We start from the raw sequence: 21,081 nt of genomic DNA, 5'->3' as shown, positions 1-21,081 counted from the left end.
GTGATGTCTTTGTTTATCATGTCTGTGGACATGTGGGTACTGGGCAATCCTGAATTATCTCTACCCTGTGTTGTCCTGGAGAAAGGAGGACACACCTTAGCTGTGGTCAGAGCTGCTTTTTAACAAAGGATAAGTCTCCTCTTTCTGACAAGTGATCCCTGAACTAAGATCACCCTCTACCTAGCCTGTCTCTCTCATCCCCTCTCCCTACAACTTGCTCCCCTCACCTGAAAGGCAGGCATGGGGAGGGAGCGAGTTCTCCATCCTCTGTGGAGAGAGAGGGAGGAAGTCACAACTGACCCCAGCTGAGACTTATGTCAAAAGCAGTGACTCAGCAAAAAGGAGGACAGGGTCACTAGACTGTCCTGTCCTGACTTGATTCGAATACTCCTAAGTGACCCAGAATAGGCTCAAATCATTTTTGCTGCATCTTGCCCGAGTTAAGGGGCTTCCCAGGTGGCGCTAGTGGTAAAGAACGTGCTTGCCAGTACAGGAGACGTAAGAGATGTGGAATCGATCCCTGGGTCAGGAAGATCCCCTTGAAGGGAACATGGCAACCCACTTTAGTATTCTTGCCCGGAGAATCCATGGGCAGAGGAGCCTGGAGGGCTACAGTCTATAGCGTCACAAGAGTCGGACACGATTGAAGCGACTTAGCCTGCACGCACACCCCAGTTAAAAAACATCCAAACTGTTTCCTTTGCAAAATAGATGTGTAACAAGGCTTGTTTCTGTGGATGCTACCTGGTACTCTGTGTGTAATTTCATCAGATCCCTGCCCTACTGGAAGGAGGTAAGAATCAGGGAATCAGAGGTGCATACAATCCAATACACTCCGACAATACATGCAGCAAATTTGGGCCAGAGCCAGGGAGAGGCTAAGAGTTAAAGGGCTCCAATGCCAGGAAATGGTATTAATAAATGTATGTGACTTTAGAATTATGGATGGAGAGACCAGGATCTTCTGGACCCTTCCAGAGAATCCATCTAAGAAAAAGAGATCAAATATGCAGAAACAGGTAGAGCCCAAGGAAACAAAGAGGTGATGGGGTCGGCTTGAGCCTGCTGGCTGGGGACAGAATAGGGATCCTTCAGCCCAGAACAATGGAGAGACCCCTGGGGACAGAGAGGAACTCCAGGGAGTGCCCTAATACTGGGGACTTTAGTCTTGTGAGAGCAGTAAGGGAGCAGATGGGATTATTTCTGAACCCTGCAGGCCATGAGGACTGAGGCCTTGATGGCATGCAGGCTAGCCTCACTGTGGTCTCAGCAAAGTTTCCGGGAAGCTCTTTTAAAACCAAGCATTCATTCTAAACCACTGAGACAAAACCAGGATTGAGAAACACAAAAATGTAACGTGGCATGTGATATCTTAGTTTCCCAACCAGGGATCAAACCTTTGCCCCTGCATTGACAGGGGGGATACTTAACTGCTGGATTATCAGAGAAGTTCCTACTTTGCACATTAATTTTTAAAGGATTCATCATGTGAATAAAGTAGGGCGTCTGATATAAACATGCCATTGAACTTCTGACGAAGTCCAGTGGACGAAGGTGAGGCCTAGTTCTGAGTCTCACACACTTTCCACTCACCTTTGTCAAAGTAGCATCCTCAAAATGTTAAAACATGACTCTAGTATGAAATAGAGATTTTGTTCAACTTGTTAATTTATGAGGAAATCTATAAGGTGGTAAAGCTCATTCAAAGGCCTGGTTATTTATAGGCAATTAAATAGAACAAATGTGCAAATAAAATTGCTAAGTTAGACACCAAACTGATTGATGTTTTACAGAACCAATAAAATCTTAGGGTATCCTTTCTTATTGGATAGAAAGCATTTTTATCTTCATCCACACAGAAAAAATTCTGCAGGTCACCATATAATACCATAACCCCATAGGGCTCTGCCTATAATAAATAGCAAACAGTACCATATCCTGGTGGAAAATCAAATGATCCTCAGGTGGGGCTTGTGAAACTGGCATTGAAAGAACATGCATCCTCGCCTTGGCCGTTTTCACAGATGCACATTCCTTAACACTTTCTTCCAGGTGCGGACAAGGGGCTCCATAAAAAGGCGCCCTCCCTCCCGGAGATTCCGAAGGTCCCAGTCAGACTGTGGGGAACTGGGGGAGTTCGGGGCCGTGGAGCCTTCCCAGGAGAATGGTGCCAAGGAAGAGAGCGGGGACGAGGTGCTCCCGGCCAAGAGCACAGCCCCAGGATCCCCTCCTCTGAGGAGGACGTCCAGCAGGACAGAGAAGCTGGAGGAGAAGAGCAGGGCTGTGGGGGAAGCCCAGGAGCCGGAGAAGATTGTGGGGGGCTCTGAGGAGGGGGCTGGCCAGCATCCAGCCCGAGCCTCCAGCTCAGAGGCGGAGGAGGGGTGTGGGAGCCCCAAAGAGGAGAGACCGGCTGGAGAGCAGGCGGAAGAGCCTACAGAGGTGAAGGAGAGGGTGGCCAGTGACGAGGAGGAGCCCGGACAAAGCAGCCAAGACGCAAAGGGGCTGGAGGAGGGAGCCGCGGAGGAGGAGCCCCCTCAACCCCCTCCTGGAGGAGGGGCGGGCGGCCACAGCCCAGAGCAGGGGACCAGCGAGGAAAAGCAAGATGAAGGGGCCAGCCTCAAGCCAGGCTGCAGCCCCGACTCTGGCCACGCCCAGCCGGACACCAGCAGCGAGGTCCCCAGGACAGAGGTGGGCGCCCGGCTTGTCCCTCCCACCCTACTCCCAACCCCCGGGACAGGGCAGGGCCAGTGCACCCTTTTTCCCATGCCCTGCCCCTTCTATCTGTCACCAGTCAGCCAGGTGTGCAGTAAGGTGTGGATTGAGACAGGCTGTCACTGATGGGGAGCAACCAGAAAGGGAAGTGTGTCTTATGCGCTGCCTCTCACTGCCTCGCAGTCCTGGCATCTTTCTAGGTATGACTGAGACCCACACTTCAAGGCCTGCTGATATAGTGTCTGGGCCTGGGCTCACTGCTGTGGTGGATTCCAAGAGCAAAGGAAGTACTCCTTCCGTAGAAAACTCACAGTCTAGCACCTGAGACCAGCAATTCCTTAGGGTGCAGTAAAGAAGGCAGGGCTTCTCCTAGGGAAGCCAGGGGCACAAGTGGGGGGAAACAGTTTGTATGTGGAGCATGCCAGTGGAGCTTCAGGGTGAGGATAGCTTTTGATTTGGGCCTTTAAAGGAGGTTTTGTGACTACAATAAAAAAAATAGAATAAAAATGTTTAATATTAACTATACTCCAATTAAAAATAGAATAAAATAGTTTTTAAAAAAGAAAGCAGACAAAATGAATAGAGGAGGCTTTATGTTCCATCTGTGTGACCTCCCTGGTGGCTCAGAGGTTAAAGCGACTGCCTCTAAGGCAGGAGACCGGGGTTCAATCCCTGGGTCGGGAAGATCCCCTGGAGAGGGAAATGGCAACCCACTCCAGTACTCTTGCCTGGAAAATCCCATGGACAGAGCAGCCTGGTAGGCTACAGCCCATGGGGTCGCAAAGAGTCAGACACGACTGAGAGGCTTTACTACACTTTATGTTCCACCTGTTCATGCACAGGGGTTGGGTACCTACTGCGCATGGGTAGGGGGAGTGCCTCAGTCCCTTCCTTCCTGCTGGGCCTGCACTTATTCATCTGGCTCCTTGCACCACTCCCAGAAAGCCTACCTTGACCTCACCTACCTATGCCTCAGGAGCAAGACCAGCCTTCCAGAAGAAAAGTTCTGTGTGCCATCCCCTACCACCACCCCTGACAATCTCATCAACAAAGTCACCCTCCAGTGTTTCCCCCTTCCCTTTGTTTTAGTTTATTCATTCACTCAAGCTACTGTCAGCCTCCGACTGCATTAGCCTCTTATCTGGCTTCCTGCTTCCATTTTTTCTGCCTGCATAGTCCATTCTCTGTACAGCAACCAAAGAGGTGTGCTTGTGTGTTTACTCTCAATTTTAGTAATTTCTAAAATTACTCATGTCCTGAGGGCTGCCATAACAAATTACCACAAATCGGCAGCTTAAAAACAATACAAATGTGTTGTCCCACAGTTCTGGAGGCCAGAACTCCAAACGCAGAGTATTGGTAGGGTTGCTTCCTTATGGAGGCTTGGAGGATGAGTCTGCTCCATGTCTGTCTCCTAACTTCTGCTGACTGCTGGCAACTCTGAGGATCCTGTCTTGCCTCTTCCAGCTTCTGATGGTTGTCAGCAACCCTTGGCCTTCCCAGGGTTGTAGACTTATCACCCCAGCCTCTGACTCTGTCTTCACATGGTGTCTCTGTGTGCCTCAAAACTCCCTCTCCTCTCTCTTATAAGGACCCCAGTCATTGGATGTGGGCCCACCCTAAGTCTAGAATGACCTCATCTTGAGATCCTTAAGTATGTCTACAAAGATGCCCTTTCCAAATAAGGCCACATGCACATGGACTGGCGGTTAGGACTGGACATATCTTTGGAGGAAGACAACTCACTCACCTCTGCTCCCCCTTGTTTCATGGCTTCCAGGGCGCTCAAAACACAGATTCCAAACCCTCTGTGAGGCCCTTCTCTGCATGGGGGCCCCTGCCAAGCTTTCCCTGACTCTCACCCTCTCTGTACCCCAACCCTGCCAGTGTGTTTGGTTTTGTTTTGTTTTTTTTTCAGCGGTTAATATCTAGATCCTTGAAGCAACCAGGTGAAGTAATTTATAAGCACAAAATTGGTTGAACAGACTCAGAGCCTGTAGCTCTCAAATGCCGTCTAAGAGCTGTCGTTTAGGACTGTGCCCAGATTACATAGGCCTGGCGTGTGTACACCTTTCCAGCCCCCCATCTTTGTGGTTGTGTTTTTATACTCCAAATTGTTAGTGTTCAGGTCCTAATGTAACTTTTGAATGTCCTTTCTTCAATAGTAATACTTTAAAATTTTTGGATTTTTTTTATTTTCAAGACACTTTTCATTTTTTTATTATTTAAATGCGAGGTGCTGCCTCTTTCCAAGAGCGTAACAGCATCTCGTTTCTCATTTAATTACATGTGTTGTATCCTCACTATGTGCAGAACACTGTGCTGGTTACAGTGTGTGTGTGTGTGTGTGCGTGCAACACACACATCCACTCCCAAGGAGATTTTAATTGAAGAATGATAACTTCTTGAAAAAATTCTTGAGGATTTAGTATATTAAATTCTTTAATATACAGGGATAAATATGGGTATGTGTGTAAGGTGCCAAGTGCACAGCAAAAAGACTCAGTTGAAAATAATGTATTTTCCAGAAACTGTACATCAAACTTCCCCTTTTTCCCTTGAATCAAACCAATAATAATATGCTATTCACTGGGATTTTTCAATTTATCTACTCTTCTTTAAGAATTGGCAAAATTTGGTAAGGTAAACAAAAGGTATGGTCTGTAGATTCTTAGTGTAATTTCAAAATAGAAGCTGGAAGACATAGCAAAGACTTTCTCCTATTTTGCCTATTTTATTAATATCAATTAATAAATTAATGAACTAAATAAATATTAGAATAATTTTCCAGCTGACCTGTATCTAAAATTACTGGGTAAGCTGTCTAATTTTTATTACATAGTACACAGAATAAATTCTCATTTTAAAGATTCTGGCAACATGGGAGTATGGAGAATGGATTTTTTAAATTGATTTATGATATTATGCTAGTTTAGGTGTGCAGTAAAGTGATTTGATTATACATATATATGTGTATACATCTGTATTCTTTTTCTTCTTTCTTTTCTATTATAGGTTATTACAAGATATCAAATATAGTTCCTTGTGCTATACAGTAAATTTTTGTGATCTGTGAGAATGAATTTTGAATCTCTGCCCTCATCTCTTTGTGCCTTCTCTTTTAGTACGCATAATCACCATAAATCACTCAGCGTTCATATTTTCAGTCCTGTTTGGGTTTGATGGGCTGAGTTGCAGTTATTTCAGACAAAGATATATATTTTTAATTCCTGCATATACTTATCGCTTCCTCTTGACAGTCTTTGACATTGAGTATATTCTTATGTAGTTGATCTGATCGATATATTTCTAGCAGTCAAAGAAGATGGGGGTTAGATGTGGAGGTTGGGGCAAGGGGGCACTGCTAGTGTGTGCTGCCTCTGCCTGATCCAGAAAAGACCTGGGACAGGTATGGTATCCCTGGGGAAGCCTGTGACCCAAGGAGCCTATGTCATAGTTGTCCTCACCGGGAAATCCTTTGGCACCATTGCCTGAGGTATTTTGCTTCTAACCTTGACCAGGCTTGAGAAGACCAAAAGAGAATTAGAAGCAGTGCCCCTCCCAGATTAAATAAATTATCTGGATTTGTACAGAGGTTCTTTTGTGAAGCAGTTTATTCTGATGAGTAGAGCTGACATCCTTTGTGTCACCTTGAGCTCTGTGACTTTGGATGATTCCTGTCCCTTGGAGACAGTCACTTATGAGCTGTCCTTCTTCATGTTTTTGTTGTCCTTCTGCACGTTGATCTTGGTTTCACCATGGACCTGCTCTGGTTTTCTGTATTAATCCTCAAAGTCCAGTTGTTCTCACACCCACCTTCTTTGTCAAGACTTGTGAATGTCATTGGTGGAATTCACAAAACCATGCTGCCTGGATCTGCTATAAACTCTTACCAACCTGGCTGAACCATATCCATCCTCTGCTGGGACACCCTTTCACTGCTTCTCTATCATCCTATTTTCATCCCCGTTCCCCCAGCTCGCTGCCTGCCTCGTCCTCTTCTGCTTTGCAAATGACCTCGTCTCCTGTTTACCCAAAAGGAAGACCAGCCTGTTTATCACCTGCCTCACACCTTCAAAGAGTCTCTTCCCTGTGAATCCCAGGAGAGGCCCTTTATCCTTAAGATTACCCGCCTTGTCTGTTGTGTCAATTGTTTTCTGGACTTTTCTACAAGATATTTGTAGAGCATACGTGTGCCTTTTAAGCGAAGGGGTTAGACCGAGATTTTCCTGTTCGGTTACCCGTCTGTGTTTCTAGCACCTCACTAGCTTGCCCCTTTCTGCGTACAAACATTTATCTCTAATCCTAAAGATAAATCTCTCAACTCTGCTTTCTGACCCTCACTCGTACCAATGACTTTGAAACTCAGTCATGGCCTCCCATCCACCAAAGACCTGACATGTCTCTGCTCTTATCATCCTCACCTCTCTGAAATAGCTGATGCTGGCAACCCACCCTAGAAACCACGTCCACCCTTTGACCTCTGCCTGGCTGGGCTGCCCTGGCCCCTTCTTGGCCTCTGGGCAGCCTCATGACCCCTGCACCTGGTGTTCCCCATCACCTCCTGGCCTCTCCCGACTGCTTAGCGCCAGCCAGGCTCTCACATGGTCCCAGCCGCACCCCACAGGCCCAGCAGCCTCTCATTCCACACTCCCCAAAACCAGACTGCTACTTACTTTGTTTCTTCAGTTACTTTCAACTGAACCTGAAACTCCTTTTTACCCATATACATTCCTGCTCATGAGGAACTTTTCCTCTTTCTCTTTGATTCTTCAGCAGTGTTTCAGGATGATGAAATTAAAGGGAATGAGTGATGAGGGGAGAAGCTAGGGCAGCGAGGACATGGGAGGCCAAGCATCAAGGAAAAGGCAGTGTCCTTGTTGAGAGCCCAAGCTCTGATCCCAGGCTTTAAATCCTGACTCCCCCACTTGCTAGCTATATGACCTAGGGGAAGTCACTTGACCTCTCTGTGCCTTAATTAACCCACCTATAAAACAGAGTAAATAGAAGTTATCAAACTCATATTGCTTTTGTGAGGAATAAATGGGTTGATGAGTATGAAAAACTATGTAGTCACATAGCATTATTATCAGTATTACTATTGTTACCTGACTTAGCATCCCCAGGAAGACAAGCTGAGTGTCCAGATTTCCCTACTCTCCTCCTAATTTATTCCTTCCTCTTTTGTTCTCAGGATAACACCCCTGTCCAGGACACTAAAATGTGAAGAGCACATTGCTTCTAGTGATGAAGCTGCTGGAGCCACGTCTTTGAAAGTAGCAGCAAAGATCATAGCAGCAAAGGAGGCCAGTGAAGGACACGATGGGCTGAGAGTCTGGAGTCAGCCTGAAGACACAGGGTGCCATTTCCCAACCTGCACACCACTGCAGACGGAGAGTGGATCTGAGGGCAGATGACTTTGATCAGCTTGAGTTTGTGTCACTTGATGGATTCTTTTTTTTTTTTAAGAAAACTTATTTAAAACAATTTGCTGTTTTGACAACTCCCAGGGATACTGGTCAACCTGTGGGGCCCAGATCCACACCCATTTATCCCTACAGCTGACCTCAGAACTGGACTGGCATTTAGCTAATCAGATTGTGTTTATATAAAGTGATAGCCTTTTTATTATTCCTAAGTTTTCACAGTTCTCAAATGTAAGTAAAAACTCATTTCAGGTGGCTAGAATCAAAGTACTGTCACTGGAAATATACATCCTGTAAGTTACAGAAGACCTGAAATTGCATGGAGACCCTGAAACAACCTTTCAGCTTGGTCCAAATTTGACTGGTCAACCAATTTTGAAAACACTGGACTAGAAGAGATAATTATTGAAACATTTAAAAATATATGTCTGTTCCAGGGACAGGAGCTTTGAAAGTGAAAGCAAAGTCGCTTAGTCGTGTCAGACTCTTTGTGACCCCATGGACTGTAGCCTATGAGGTTCCTCCATCCATGGAATTTTCCAGGATTTTCCTTCTCCAGGGAATCTTCCTGACCCAGGTATTGAAACCAGGTCTCCAGCATTGCAAGCAGACGATTTTACTGTCTGAGCCACCAGGGAAGCTCCCCATCTGGAGCTATCCCATCTGGTAATTTACAAGGAGATTTCCCATCTGGTAATTCTCTAGTTAGGAATTTTCAGCTCATCTCCTTTTTCCAGGGGACAAGAGGCAGAGGCAGGCAGCAACTCCTTTGGGGAGGCAGAATGCCAAGAGGTTTCACAGGTCTGCACTTCATTTCCTCTTCCTGAAAGCAGAACAGTGATACCTGAGCAGTGCCTGCCCTCTGGTTTATCCTGGGAAGATGAAGTGTGTGCTTCCAGAAGGGGAGCCCCGAGCATGAATTAGATATCTCCTGGGAAGTGCACTGGGCATCATGATGTGCAACCTACATAATAAGGACATCCTTCCCTGACTTGAATGGAAACCCAGGGTCTCCTCCCTGACTCAGGAGGGATGGAGTAGGTCGTTGGTCTGTTCTCCCTGAATAGCTCTTGCTTTAACGTTCTGTTGAGAGAGTGCAGGAAGCTTCGCTAGGAACAGGGGGCCTGACTACCCCTTTCTTAACATACTCTCTCCCCCGCTTCACACACTCCTGCTGAAAGATGCTCATCCAAATAAATTTTAATCTTTAGAGTTGCTCCTTATTCAGATTTATTTCAGTATCTCAACATGCAGATTTGGTAGTTGGAGCAGTCATTTTTCTGGGGGTCTCTTAGACCATACTCTATCTATTCTGACTTCAAAATGTAGTTTCCCAGACTAAAGGGCCTTATCTCACCACTGGTACCTCAGTTTTTATCACCTCATTACAGTTTTTCTAACTCCAGAATAGTATTAATATTTGATATATACATTTTTTCAAAAACTATTTTTAAATTGAATGTAGCTTCTAAATCTTGTAATCTAGTGAAGACTGATACTACAATAAGTTTTGTATTTTAGCAGAGTTTGGGAGATATGTGTGTCAGTTATTTTGAGATCTATATACTATCTATCATCTGTCTATCTACCTATCTGATCTCTTCACAGAGATGTATACCCCCTAAACAATACATGGATTTGTTTATATATGTCTTTGGGTTGTTTATATATGCATGCACACATCTAGGCAAGAGTTTTGAGAATGTGAGCTTGGCTGTGGGTGTGTGTGGTGAAGCGGGGACATCCGCCATTCTTGCTTACTAGGAAAAGGCATGGAGTAGATGGGATGTGAATGTAGAAAGAACTCTGTCTTACATACCTCACAGCAGCAGATGAAGGAGCAATAAAAATTACAAGAAGGTGACACTGAAGGAGTGTGTGTGATGCTATCAAAAGTCTCACCAGGTCCCTGTTAACCACATATTTGATCTGTTTTGCGAGAACATAGAGACCTATTCCCAGGCATTGTTATTGGTAACTCCTGGTGAGGAATTCAGGAAGCGAACGCAGGACCCTGTTCCCTGTTGGTGCTGCGGCCTGGGTGTTTAATGCTCTCTTCTCGAAACACTGTGGTTCAGTGATGCACCACTGTAGTTGAGGCTAGGGCTCCACACTGGGGATTAAAGAAATCCATTTGTGTTTTAGGTGGAACAGTCATCACCAGACCAGGGAGACTTTCTTTCATTCAGGCTCTGTTAATAGGTTGAAGGAAAACACTGTTTCTTCACAGCTACAAGGTTGAAGAAAAGAGTCAGAATCATTCTTCCAATTCCTTGGTAGTCCAGCTTGAATTTTAAACTGTGTTCCTCCTTTCTCCAGAGAGGGAGCATGAAAAAAACCTGACTGTTTTGAAGGAATATGCCAGTATTGAAAAGGGGCTGTGATGCTCTTTCAGCTGCAGGTAGCATTAGGTAACCAACCGGCTATGACCACAAAAACCCCAGAGACTCAGGACTCCACTCTCTTCACTGAGGTCACCCTGAAAAGGATCCAGTTTGCCAGACCAGTTTTGACTTGTGACCAATTGACTAATCATTAACATATGTTAGATAATGGAATAAAGGAGTGGATGGACAAATAGTTCGTCATCATCTTTTGATTAAGTACTCTTGGAGGTGTAAAAGTTTTATGCAGTTGAATGAATGAGGACCTTCAGCTGCTAATGAAAGGAACTCAAACTGGCTGATACAAAACAGCTATGTCTATGAATCTCTCTCTCTCTCCCCCTCCTCCTTCTCTATTTGCCTGTACACTGAATAATATACATTGACAATCCATGGGCAGACCTGAATACAATCAATTAAGCAATGTCAGAAATCTCTGTCTATTACTGGTCTCTGCTTTCTTCTGTTGACCATAGTCTTAAGTAGGCTCTTCCCAGCCTGCAAACCCAATAGAAAGAATTTATTGTTCGCTAATAACTGTAGGGGAAAATCCTACAAGGGTTTTCTGTAGGCTCCATGGGGATCACATACTCATGTCTGAACCGATCGTTATGAACAAGGAGATGCAGAGATCAGATCGGCCAGCCCTCGGTCACATGCTCTCTCCTGCAGTTAGGGGCTAGGTGGGTGAGTTCTGTCATCTTCAAGGACTGGGAATGGGAGTAACAGGGTGCCTCAAGGTTAAATCAGAGTGCTGTTACTAAAAGAAACGATGCTGGGTAGGCAACAACGAAAAACAAAACAGAGTCTGAGCAAAATTCAAGTGCTACTCAAATAAAACAGAATTTGTTTTCAGAAGCCACCAAAGAAAATAGGCTCATTTTTCATGTGATGTTTGCTGTGTCCAGAGCCAGTCTGGAGCTCCAATGGGTTAAGTCAGCGTCTGTGCTGTTTATTGTACCAGTACCTCATGTATTATAGGCGCTCAATAAATACGTATTAAGTAAGGAATGACTGAGCTGATTTCGGACTGGAGTAAGATTATCTTCAACATTGATCACTGCCCAACGGCTCCCTCAGTGATACCAGATGCCTGAAATGTTTTAATTAGCAACTGATTCCACTGCCTCTAGTCTTCCCATTCAAAATGCATATCCTGAGAAAGAGAATATTTTATACCTTTGTCATCACATCTTGAATTGAGTTTGTTCTAGAAAACCTTCTAGAAGGGATTGAAAAAGAACAGCAGAGTACATGAAAGGCTAGGGGCGGTTTACACGCTTTCCTGACCTCCCAGTCTTGCTTAGAGTAAGCCAGGCCCAGTGATGTCATGACCAGAGTGCCTATGGAGGCTGAGAAAACCATTACTCCATTTCTGCCCTCAGAGTCAAGAAGAGCCATGGGAATTCTGGAGAAACCACAATTGCAGTCAAATGGGGCAGGAAACTGTGGTTCTTTGATCCTCCTCAGAGAAAGAAGAGATGATGAATGTGTTAAATGCCTCGCAGTATAAAGGGAGCCACCCACTTCAGAAACAGGAACAAAGAGAATTCTTGACTTCTTTTCCTGGAAAGTTCTGGGCTCTCCGTGGTACCTGCAACACCCTGGCACAGTCAAGGAGATGCCATGAGGGAAACAGGATGTAGAAGGAAGAGGTTGAAATGGGCTAGGATTTCTCACTGGGCACTCTTGTCAGTAATGACTCTGGCCGTTGATGGTGTAGTTGTATATGAAGTTTTGAAAAAATTACTTGTATTTAGACAAACCAATAATGTCAGTTGCTTCCCACGTGGCTCAGATGGTAAAGAATCTGCCTGCAAAGCAGGAGCCCTGGGTTCAGTCATTGGGTTGGGAAGATCTCCTGGAGAAGGGCATGGCAACCCACTCCAGCATTCTTGGCTGCAGACTTCCATGGCAAGAGGAGCCTCGCAGTTACAGTCCATGGCGTCTCTGAGTGGGGCATGACTGAGCAACCAACACTTTCACTTTCATAATGTCGGTTGGGTTTCCTTGGTGGAAACCCAGTCAGTTCAGTCGCTCAGTCGTGCCCCACTCTTTGCGACCCCATGGACTGCAGCATGCCAGGCCTCCCTGTCCATCACCAACTCCCGGAGCTTGCTCAAACTCACGTCCATCAAGTCGATGATGCCATCCAATCATTTCTTCCTCTGTTGTCCCCTTCTCTTCCTGCTTTCAATCTTTCTCAGCATCAGGGTCTTTTCCAATGTGTCAGTTCTTTGAATCAGGTGACCAAAGTATTGGAGTTTCAGCTTCAATGTCAGTCCTTCCAGTGAATATTCAGGACTGATTTCCTTTAGGATTGACTGGTTGGATCTCCTTGCAATCCAAGGGACTCTCAAGAGTGTTCTCCAACACCACAGTTCAAAATCATCGATTCTTTGGCGCTCAGTTTTCTTTATGGTCCAACTTTCACATCCATACATGACTACTGAAAAAATCTAGATGGACCTTTGTTGGCAAAGTAATGTCTCTGTTTTTTAATACCCTGTCTAGGTTTGTCATTGCTTTTCTTCTAAGGAGCAAGAGTCTTTTCATTTCATGGCTGCAGTCACCATCTGCAGTGATTTTGGAGCCCAAGAAAATAAAGTCTGTCATTGTTTCCCCATCTATTTGCCATGAAGTGATGGGACCGGATGACATGATCTTTGTTTTCTGAATGCTGAGTTTTAAGCCAACTTTTTCACTTTCCTCTTTCACTTTCGTCAAGCGGCTCTTTAGTTCTTCTTCCCTTTCTGCCATAAGGCTGGTATCATCTGCATATCTGAGACTTTTGATATTTCTCTCTGCCATCTTGATTCCAGCTTGTGCTTCATCCAGCCCAGCATTTCACATGATGTACTCTGCATAGAAGTTAAATAAGCAGGGTGACAATATACAGCCTTGACATACTCCTTTCCCAATTTGAAACCAGTCTGTTGTTCTAACTGTTGCTAGAGTCTATCTGGTTCTAACTGTTGCTTCTTGACCTGCATATAGGTTTCACAGGAGGCAGGTAAGGAGGTCTGGTATTCCCATCTCTTTAAGAATTTCTCACAGTTTGATGTGATCCACACAACCAAAGGCTTTAGGGTAGTCAATGAAGAAGTAGATGATTTTTGGAATTCTCTTGCTTTTTCTATGATCCAACAGATGTTGGCAATTGGATCTCTGGTTTCTCTGCCTTTTCTAAATCCATCTTGAACATCTGGAAGTTCTCGGTTCACATACTGTTGAAGTCTAGCTTGAAGGATTTTGAGCATTACCTTGCTAGTATGTGAAATGATTGCAATTGTGCAGTAATTTGAACACACTTTGGCATTGCCCTTCTTTGGGATTGGAAGGAAAACTGACATTTTCCAGTCCTGTGGCCACTGCTGAGTTTTCCCAATTTGCTGGCATATTGAGTGCAGCACTTTCACAGCATCATCTTTTAGGATTTGAAATAGCTCACCTGGAATTCTGTCACCTCCACCAGCTCAGTTCGTAGTCATGCTTCCTAAGATCCACTTGACTTCAGACTCCATGATGTCTGGCTCTAGGTGAGTGATCACACCATTGTGGTTATCTGGGTCATGAAGATCCTTTTTGTACAGTTCTTCTGTGTATTCCTGCGTACTCTTCTTAATATCTGCTTCCATTAGGTACACAGTTTCTGTCCTTTATTGTGCCCATCTTTGCATGAAATGTTCCCTTGGTACCTCTAATTTTCTTGAAGGGGTTTCTAGTCTTTCCCATTCTATTGTTTTCCTGTATTTTTTTTTTTTTTGTATTGATCACTGAGGAAGGCTTTCTTATCTCTCCTTGCTATTCTCTGGGACTCTGCATTCAAATGGGTATATCTTTCCTTTTCTCCTTTGCCTTTTGCTTCTCTTCTTTTCTCAGCTATTTGTAAGGCCTCCTCAGGCAACCCTTTTGCCTTTTTGCATTTCTGTTTTCTTGGGGATGGTCTTGGTCACTGCATCCTGAACAATGTTACAGGCCTCTGTCCGTAGTTCATCAGGCCCTCTATCTATCAGATCTAATCCCTTGAATCTATTTGTCACTTCCACTGCATAATCATAAAGGAGTTGATTTAGGTCATACCTGAATGGCTTAGTGGTTTTCCCTATGTTCTTCAAGTCTGAATTTTGCAATAAGGAGTTCATGTTCTGAACCAGAGTCAGCTTCCAGTCTTATTTTTGCTGACTGTATAGAGCTTCTCCATCTTCATCTGGAAAGAATATAATCAATCTGATTTCAGTATTGATCATCTGGTGATGTCCATGTGTAGAGTCTTCTCTTGTGTTGTTGGAAGAGGGTGTTTGCTATGACCAGCATGTTCTTTTGGCCAGACTGTTAGTCTTTATCCTGCTTCATTTTGTACTCCAAGGCCAAACTTGCCTGTTACTCCAGGTATCGCTTGACTTCTGATTTTTGCATTCCAGTTCCCTATGATGAAAAGGACATCTTTTTTTTGGTGTTAGTTCTAGAAAGTCTTTAGGTCTTCCTAGAACCGTTCAACTTCAGATTCTTTGGCATTAGTGGTTGGGGCATAGACATGGATTACTGTGATATTGAATGGTTTGCCCTGGAAACCAAGATCATTCTGTCACTTTTGAGACTGCACCCAAGTACTGTATTTCAGACTCTTTTGTTGGCTATGATGGCTACTCCATTTTTTTCTAAGGGATTCCTGCCCACAGTAGTAGATAAAATGACCGTCTAAATTAAATTCGCCCATTCCTGCCCAGTTTAATTCACTGATGCCTAAAATGTTGATGTTCACTCTTGCCATCTCCTGTTGACCAATTTCAATTTACCTGCATTCATCGACCTGACATTCCAGATTCCTATGCAATATTGTCCTTTATAGCACCAAACTTTACTTCTACCACTAGACACATCCACAGCCTGACGTTGTTTTCGCTTTTGCTCAGCCTCTTCATTCCTTCTGGAGCTATTCCTTTGCTCTTCTCTAGTAGCATATTGGGCACCTATCCAACTAGGAGGTTCATCTCTCATATCTTTCTGCCTTTTCATGCTGTTCATGGTGCTCTCCAGGAAAGAATGCTGAAGTGGTAATTACCTTGTAGCAAAAGCAACAGAATACACTGCTGCTGCTGCTGCTGCTGCTGCTGCCAAGCCACTTCAGTCGTGACTGGCTCTCTGCGACCCCATAGACGGCAGCCCACCAGGCTCCACCGTCCCTGGGATTCTCCAGGCGAGAACACTGGAGTGGGTTGCCATTTCCTTCTTCAATGCATGAAAGTGAAAAGTGAAAGCGAAGTCTCTCAGTCGTGTCCGACCCTCAGCGACCCCATGGACTGCAGCCTTCCAGGCTCCTCCGTCCTTGGGATTTTCCAGGCGAGAGTACTGGAGTGGGGTGCCATTGCCTTCTCCGAATAGAATACACAGGTTAAAGTAAAAAACAGAACAAACACAAACAGATACAATATGGAATCAGATTTGTTCTTCCCTATGAAGAACAAATGAAGGGGAGGTGGTGCTAGGTCAAAGGTTCTGCCCACTGCCAGGGCCTTCTCCACTCCTCCGAGCTAACAAGGCACCAAACCCTGTCTCCCTCCCTGCCCCTTTCATAGTCCTCCCCATCCAACACACCTTCTAAGACTTGGGTAGTTGCTGTGCCTACCAAGCCACTTCCTCGCCATGTCGCCTGAAATACCTAACTGCGAAATGAGGTTAGTACGTTAGAGACAGATTGTTACAGATACGCAGTGCGTTCAGTACATCCAAGGCTCTAAAAAGAGTGCGTGATCTCAAAATGAACGTTGGAAAAAAAGTTATCTGTCAATACTCTCCCCTTTGAGAATTCTGTGTCCCAACACTCCCTTGCAGGGATAAGGTGCGTCCTTTCCCATTTCTTGCCAGCTCCTCGGGGTTTTTCCCGCTCCACCCACCCATGACCGTCGTCGGCAGCCGAGCAGAGGCTGGGAATGCGGATGAGGCACGCTGCACAGAGCCAAGTGCTCTGAGGCTGGTCTGAGCTGAGAGCGGAGGGACCTGCCCGCAAGTAACGACACTGGCGGCGTGGAGACCCTGGGCTGCGAGCACCTGGCGGAGTCCGAGCCGTCCGAGGGGCCCTGCCTGCGCCCTCCTAGCCCCGGCTTCCACTGCCCTGCCGCCCCCGCCTTCCAGGGGCTATCCTGGCTCGCGGAAGGCGGCTTCCCGAATCTTGTGCGGATGGCCGCAGGCGGCGGCGCAGAGCCGAGGCGCCGGAAGATAAGACCGACCCCGCTGGGAAAAAATGCACGTCCCTTCCTGGTGTCCCTTCGGGTGGCGAAAGCGTTTTGACCCGAGACCTGGGAAATGAGAGGAAATTCTCCAGCCGAGGTTGGTCGGGTGGTGCAGCTGGCGGTTGGATAAGGCTGAAGGGAGGCTCTGGGAGGCCTTTTGCCGAGAGCGGCTCGTTGGTCTAGGGGTATGATTCTCGCTTCGGGTGCGAGAGGTCCCGGGTTCAAATCCCGGACGAGCCCAGGCTTTTTCTTGCATAAGCAGTACAATTTAAAACTTTTTTTCCCCCACATGGCTCATTGAAGGGCTGAAATGAAACTATTCCAATTCCTTGAGCTCAAACCCTGACCAAGACAACCAAGAAGAACTTTTCACGAAGTAAAAGATCACATGAGATCAATTCGTACAATATGTGGTCTTTTTTCGTCTGAGGGCAAGATATGAAAATGCTTGTACCGCTTTGAAACACACGTGCTCGGAAAAGAGACACGCCTCGTGCGGACCCTGGGGCAGCCCCGGAACACTCCGAGCGTGAGTGCGGCACGGAGGGTCGGCGGGCCCGGGTGAGCCGGCGCGCAGTCCGCCTCCCACGGTCGCTGTGAGCAGATTTAGGTCGCACTTGTAGGCACCGGAGATGCCCAGCGAACGTGCTCGACTCTGGAACTGGCAGGAATGGGATGAGTCTTTTCAGAGCATTACATTGCTCTCAAACTTTCTACGTTTTCAGATTATGTCTTTTAATGGTATTTTTCAAAAGGTCTCAATTTTGTAATTTTCACCAACATGTATTATTATATTTATAGATCTAAAGTTAATTTCTTTAAAAATGGATTTAATTCAAAGAAAAGAATGAGAGGGCTCGTCCGGGATTTGAACCCGGGACCTCTCGCACCCTAAGCGAGAATCATACCCCTAGACCAACGAGCCGTCGTTCTCGCACTCTTCCTGCCATCATAAAAGCAGGAAGGATTACTGACTTCTGCGTTTCCAAGTGGTTATTTACTGTTATGTGTTTATATTTCTCAGCTGTTTTGCGTTCTAGTGTAAACGGATTTTCTTTTTCTCTTGATTTTTGAAAATCAGTAATACAGAAGAAAACAACGATGTCACTATCACTGAAATATTTATAATTTTATTTATATTTATGGCTGATAAACTGCAGTGAGTGTGTGGCAATTTCCCTGTGGCAGGGAGGTTCCAGATTCTCTCCCCTACTGAGTTCTGGATGTTGCACTTTCCAATAGTAGTATCATCGTCAGTTTCTTGCCTACACCTTTTATTCTAGTGTTCAAAGCACCATCTTTCTGGCCTTAAGGATTGCCATCTATGTGTTTTTTACTCGATCTGTTTTCTTCAGCTGGAAAATCTGTTTCTCATTCTCTCTTTTGACCTTCTCAGAAAGAAATCCTTTAACAAATTAAAAACCAATTGTACGTGGTATATAACTGGGTTGCAGTCTTGTCTCTTCTAAACATTAACAGAGCACTGAATTCTACTGTATAATTGGCAAACAATTGTTATAATTGGTACCCAATTGTCCCAGTATCTCTAAGGCATGGCTTCTTAACTCTATTTTATTTATTTTTAATTTTTTTCCCAAAAGAACGTTTCACATATTTATTACTGAGCCACACGGACATCTAGTGAGGAAACACCAAGAGTCACACATTTCATTTCTCCCATGAGCTGTTCAGACAGCAGTGAGTTCGCACTACTGTGATTCAGTTAGGGTGCAAGTGACCTTGCCATAGCATAAATGAGTGCCAGTTGGTAAATGAGGCTCCTTAGAGGCCCAGCTTGGGTCTTCACCAGTGTTTTTTCTTGGAGTTATACCTGATTTTATTACCAGTTTTCATTCGAATCGATTGGGGAATGGAATGATTCTGCTTTTTTTCTTGGTCAGAAATTGCTTGATCTTCAAATTCTTGTGAAAAGACATGGGGAGGAGTAAATTCAACCACACAGAGGAAAATGGAGAAGAGAAAAGAGCTTTTTTACTATATTTTAAATTCTTAAATATTTAGTATTGAGGCTTATGCTGGCAAAGCTGGTGCTCAATGACTAATTGCTGAATGACTGCAATATGTTCCAAATCCCTTAAAACTACAAATTTTGGTACTTGGACAATCGGTATTTGTAAATTGCAACTCTAACAAATACCTAACCAGATAGGAAACTACAAGTAGACAGAGTGACTATCCTAAATAGGCCTATTTATTTTATTTCATGTACCATTCATTCAGTTTATTCATTCGATTGCTCATTCACTCAAACATTTAGAGGCACAATGTGTTGTTAACAACACTCTAAGTTGTTAACTTTCTACTTATGGTTCAATGTGAGTAAATTATAGTTCTGGGGTTCTAACATTCAGACCCCACCCTTTGTTTTATTTGAAAACGTCCTAACTTGAGTCTTCAGTTCTTCTTAGGTCCCAAAGCAGGGAGGATAAGAATATTAAAAATATTCATCAGTTCCAGATGTCAGCAGAGTTTATTCATCGGAACCTAACTGGGAAAAAATGTGCCCTGGACACTTAAGAAGTTTCTGTTTCTCCTGGAAATGAAGAAACTACAAAATATAAGTCATTAGGTAAAATAACGTAATCACTTCCGTTTTCTGGGAACCTCCATCTCCACAGTTACCAAGAGGTCTGTTTTTATGCTCACCTTTCCCACTTGAATTTATTATTAAGTTATTATCATTTTAGGGCTTTTATTTTTCCTATTTCTTCTTCTCTAGTGATTGCAAGGGTTTGTGTTTTATTCTGCAGGTGCCACTAGACTATCACATTTCCCTTCCAATGATGATATAGGAAGACTGACAGTAACAAAACTCAGGATATCAGTTGCCCAACTGATAGTGACAGATGTCTCTTTCCCAGCAAGAGGAATGCCTGTGATACCTCTCCAGAGCACATCTTTCCCTCACAGGTGAAGCAGAAGTAGTACATAGGTGCTCTCGGGGTACAGGGAGACGGAGAACCTTGAGGAACATTTTATCCCGGCCACAGTGAATGAACAAGCTGGAGACACATCCTTCTCCTATACAGTAAACCCTAAAGACCCTGTTACCAAGTTCTCCCAACTTGTGCCTCTGTGCCGGGGATACCAGGGGCACCAGAGGTGCTAGAACTTGGATTTTCAGATTTTCAAAACTTTCCTAGGAAAATGCAATCCAATTCCTGGATTGAGACAGTCTCTGTAGAAATGTTAATGAAACTGATTTAGCTCCAGATAAATCTTTCTCAGTGTGGCCTGGATTCATCTTTGACTCTATCTGATATCCATCAAATCTCAGTGCTCCTGGAATGGCTTGCTATCACCACCCACAGATCACAGCATTCCAATCTTCCTTTGGCAACAGATTTTAAAATATAAGGAGGGAGAGAATACCACTGAGAGTACAGGAAGTGGAAGAGAATTCTACTACAATCACAACGTTGTTGGAAATTTTGGTGCCTGACACTGTCTTAACTTCTCCCATTAATTCCAGCTCTAGAAAATTATGCCCGTATATATTTGCTAGCACTAGCTGCTCCTGGGTGCCTCTTATCTGATCTCTATTAAGAGAAGACTTAAAGCCCTAAGATGTTCCCAAGGCCAACCCTCCTTATTGTACTCTCTGTATACTACATGAAGCAGGAAGTCTGAGAGGCCAATGGCTCTGTACATAGATAACTATTATCAGACAAGACTCTGCTCATGGTTTTCCTTCTTATTGACTCTGTAGGGAAAATTCTCTCCAAGAAGTCCACTCCTTTCAGAGGGAACACAGCCCATTAAAAAGACTTTGCTTATCTGATGGAAAGTCTTCAGTTGACTCTGATTGTATGCCTGGACTGACTGAGCTGAGAAGTGGGGTTTCCAGGAGCTAGAAGCAGGTACCTAAGGAGGAAGAGGTTTGTTAAGTGAGACTCTCAAGTTCACAATAGTGATTGAAAATCCAAAGGTTGGTTTGTTTTCCATTTACTATCTCTACAGAAGGATCCAAAACTAGAATGCAAGGACTACGGCTGAAACAACCTCACATGACTTTTTCTTTGTAACTTCTCTCGATTAATTTAATAAATATTCATTCATCTATTCATTCAGCAAATATTTATAATCTACTTATGATCTGATATTGGTTTTTTTGTGGAAACACTTTGCTGTCCTTGCAAGTTCTGGTTTCATGGTAGCCTCTCTTGTTGCTTCCTTGGGCTCCAGACCTACATATCTAACTGCCTTCTAATTGACCATCTGGGTTTTCTCAGCAGTTTCAGCTGTGTTCAAGGCCCAGTTCATTAGCTTTCCTCACAGACCAGGTTCTCTTTCTGGGGTTTTTTT

At 44.6% G+C, this 21,081-nt stretch overlaps 1 protein-coding gene and 2 non-coding genes across 4 annotated transcripts in view; 2 read left to right on the top strand and 1 right to left on the bottom strand.

Annotated features, from left to right (window-relative positions):
- Positions 1-9,787, top strand: part of RCSD1 (RCSD domain containing 1) — a 68,992-nt gene extending 59,205 nt beyond the window's left edge. For both annotated transcript variants that reach the window (XM_040229950.1, XM_040229949.1), the window contains exons 6-7: positions 2,053-2,688; positions 7,907-9,787. In XM_040229950.1, coding sequence (XP_040085884.1) covers positions 2,053-2,688; positions 7,907-7,939 — 669 coding nt within the window. In that variant the 3' untranslated portion in view covers positions 7,940-9,787. The remainder of the gene's footprint in view (positions 1-2,052; positions 2,689-7,906) is intronic.
- Positions 9,788-16,923: 7,136 nt separating this feature from the next.
- TRNAP-CGG lies at positions 16,924-16,995 on the top strand. The gene has a single exon. It is a non-coding gene; the product is annotated as a tRNA-Pro (tRNA).
- Positions 16,996-17,608: 613 nt separating this feature from the next.
- On the bottom strand, positions 17,609-17,680 carry TRNAP-AGG. The gene has a single exon. It is a non-coding gene; the product is annotated as a tRNA-Pro (tRNA).
- Between the last annotated feature and the right edge of the window lie 3,401 nt (positions 17,681-21,081).

The sequence above is a fragment of the Oryx dammah genome, unplaced genomic scaffold (genome assembly GCF_014754425.2).
Source record: "Oryx dammah isolate SB20612 unplaced genomic scaffold, SCBI_Odam_1.1 HiC_scaffold_28, whole genome shotgun sequence".
Lineage (NCBI taxonomy): Eukaryota > Metazoa > Chordata > Mammalia > Artiodactyla > Bovidae > Oryx > Oryx dammah.
This window is presented reverse-complemented; position numbering and strand designations above follow the sequence as displayed.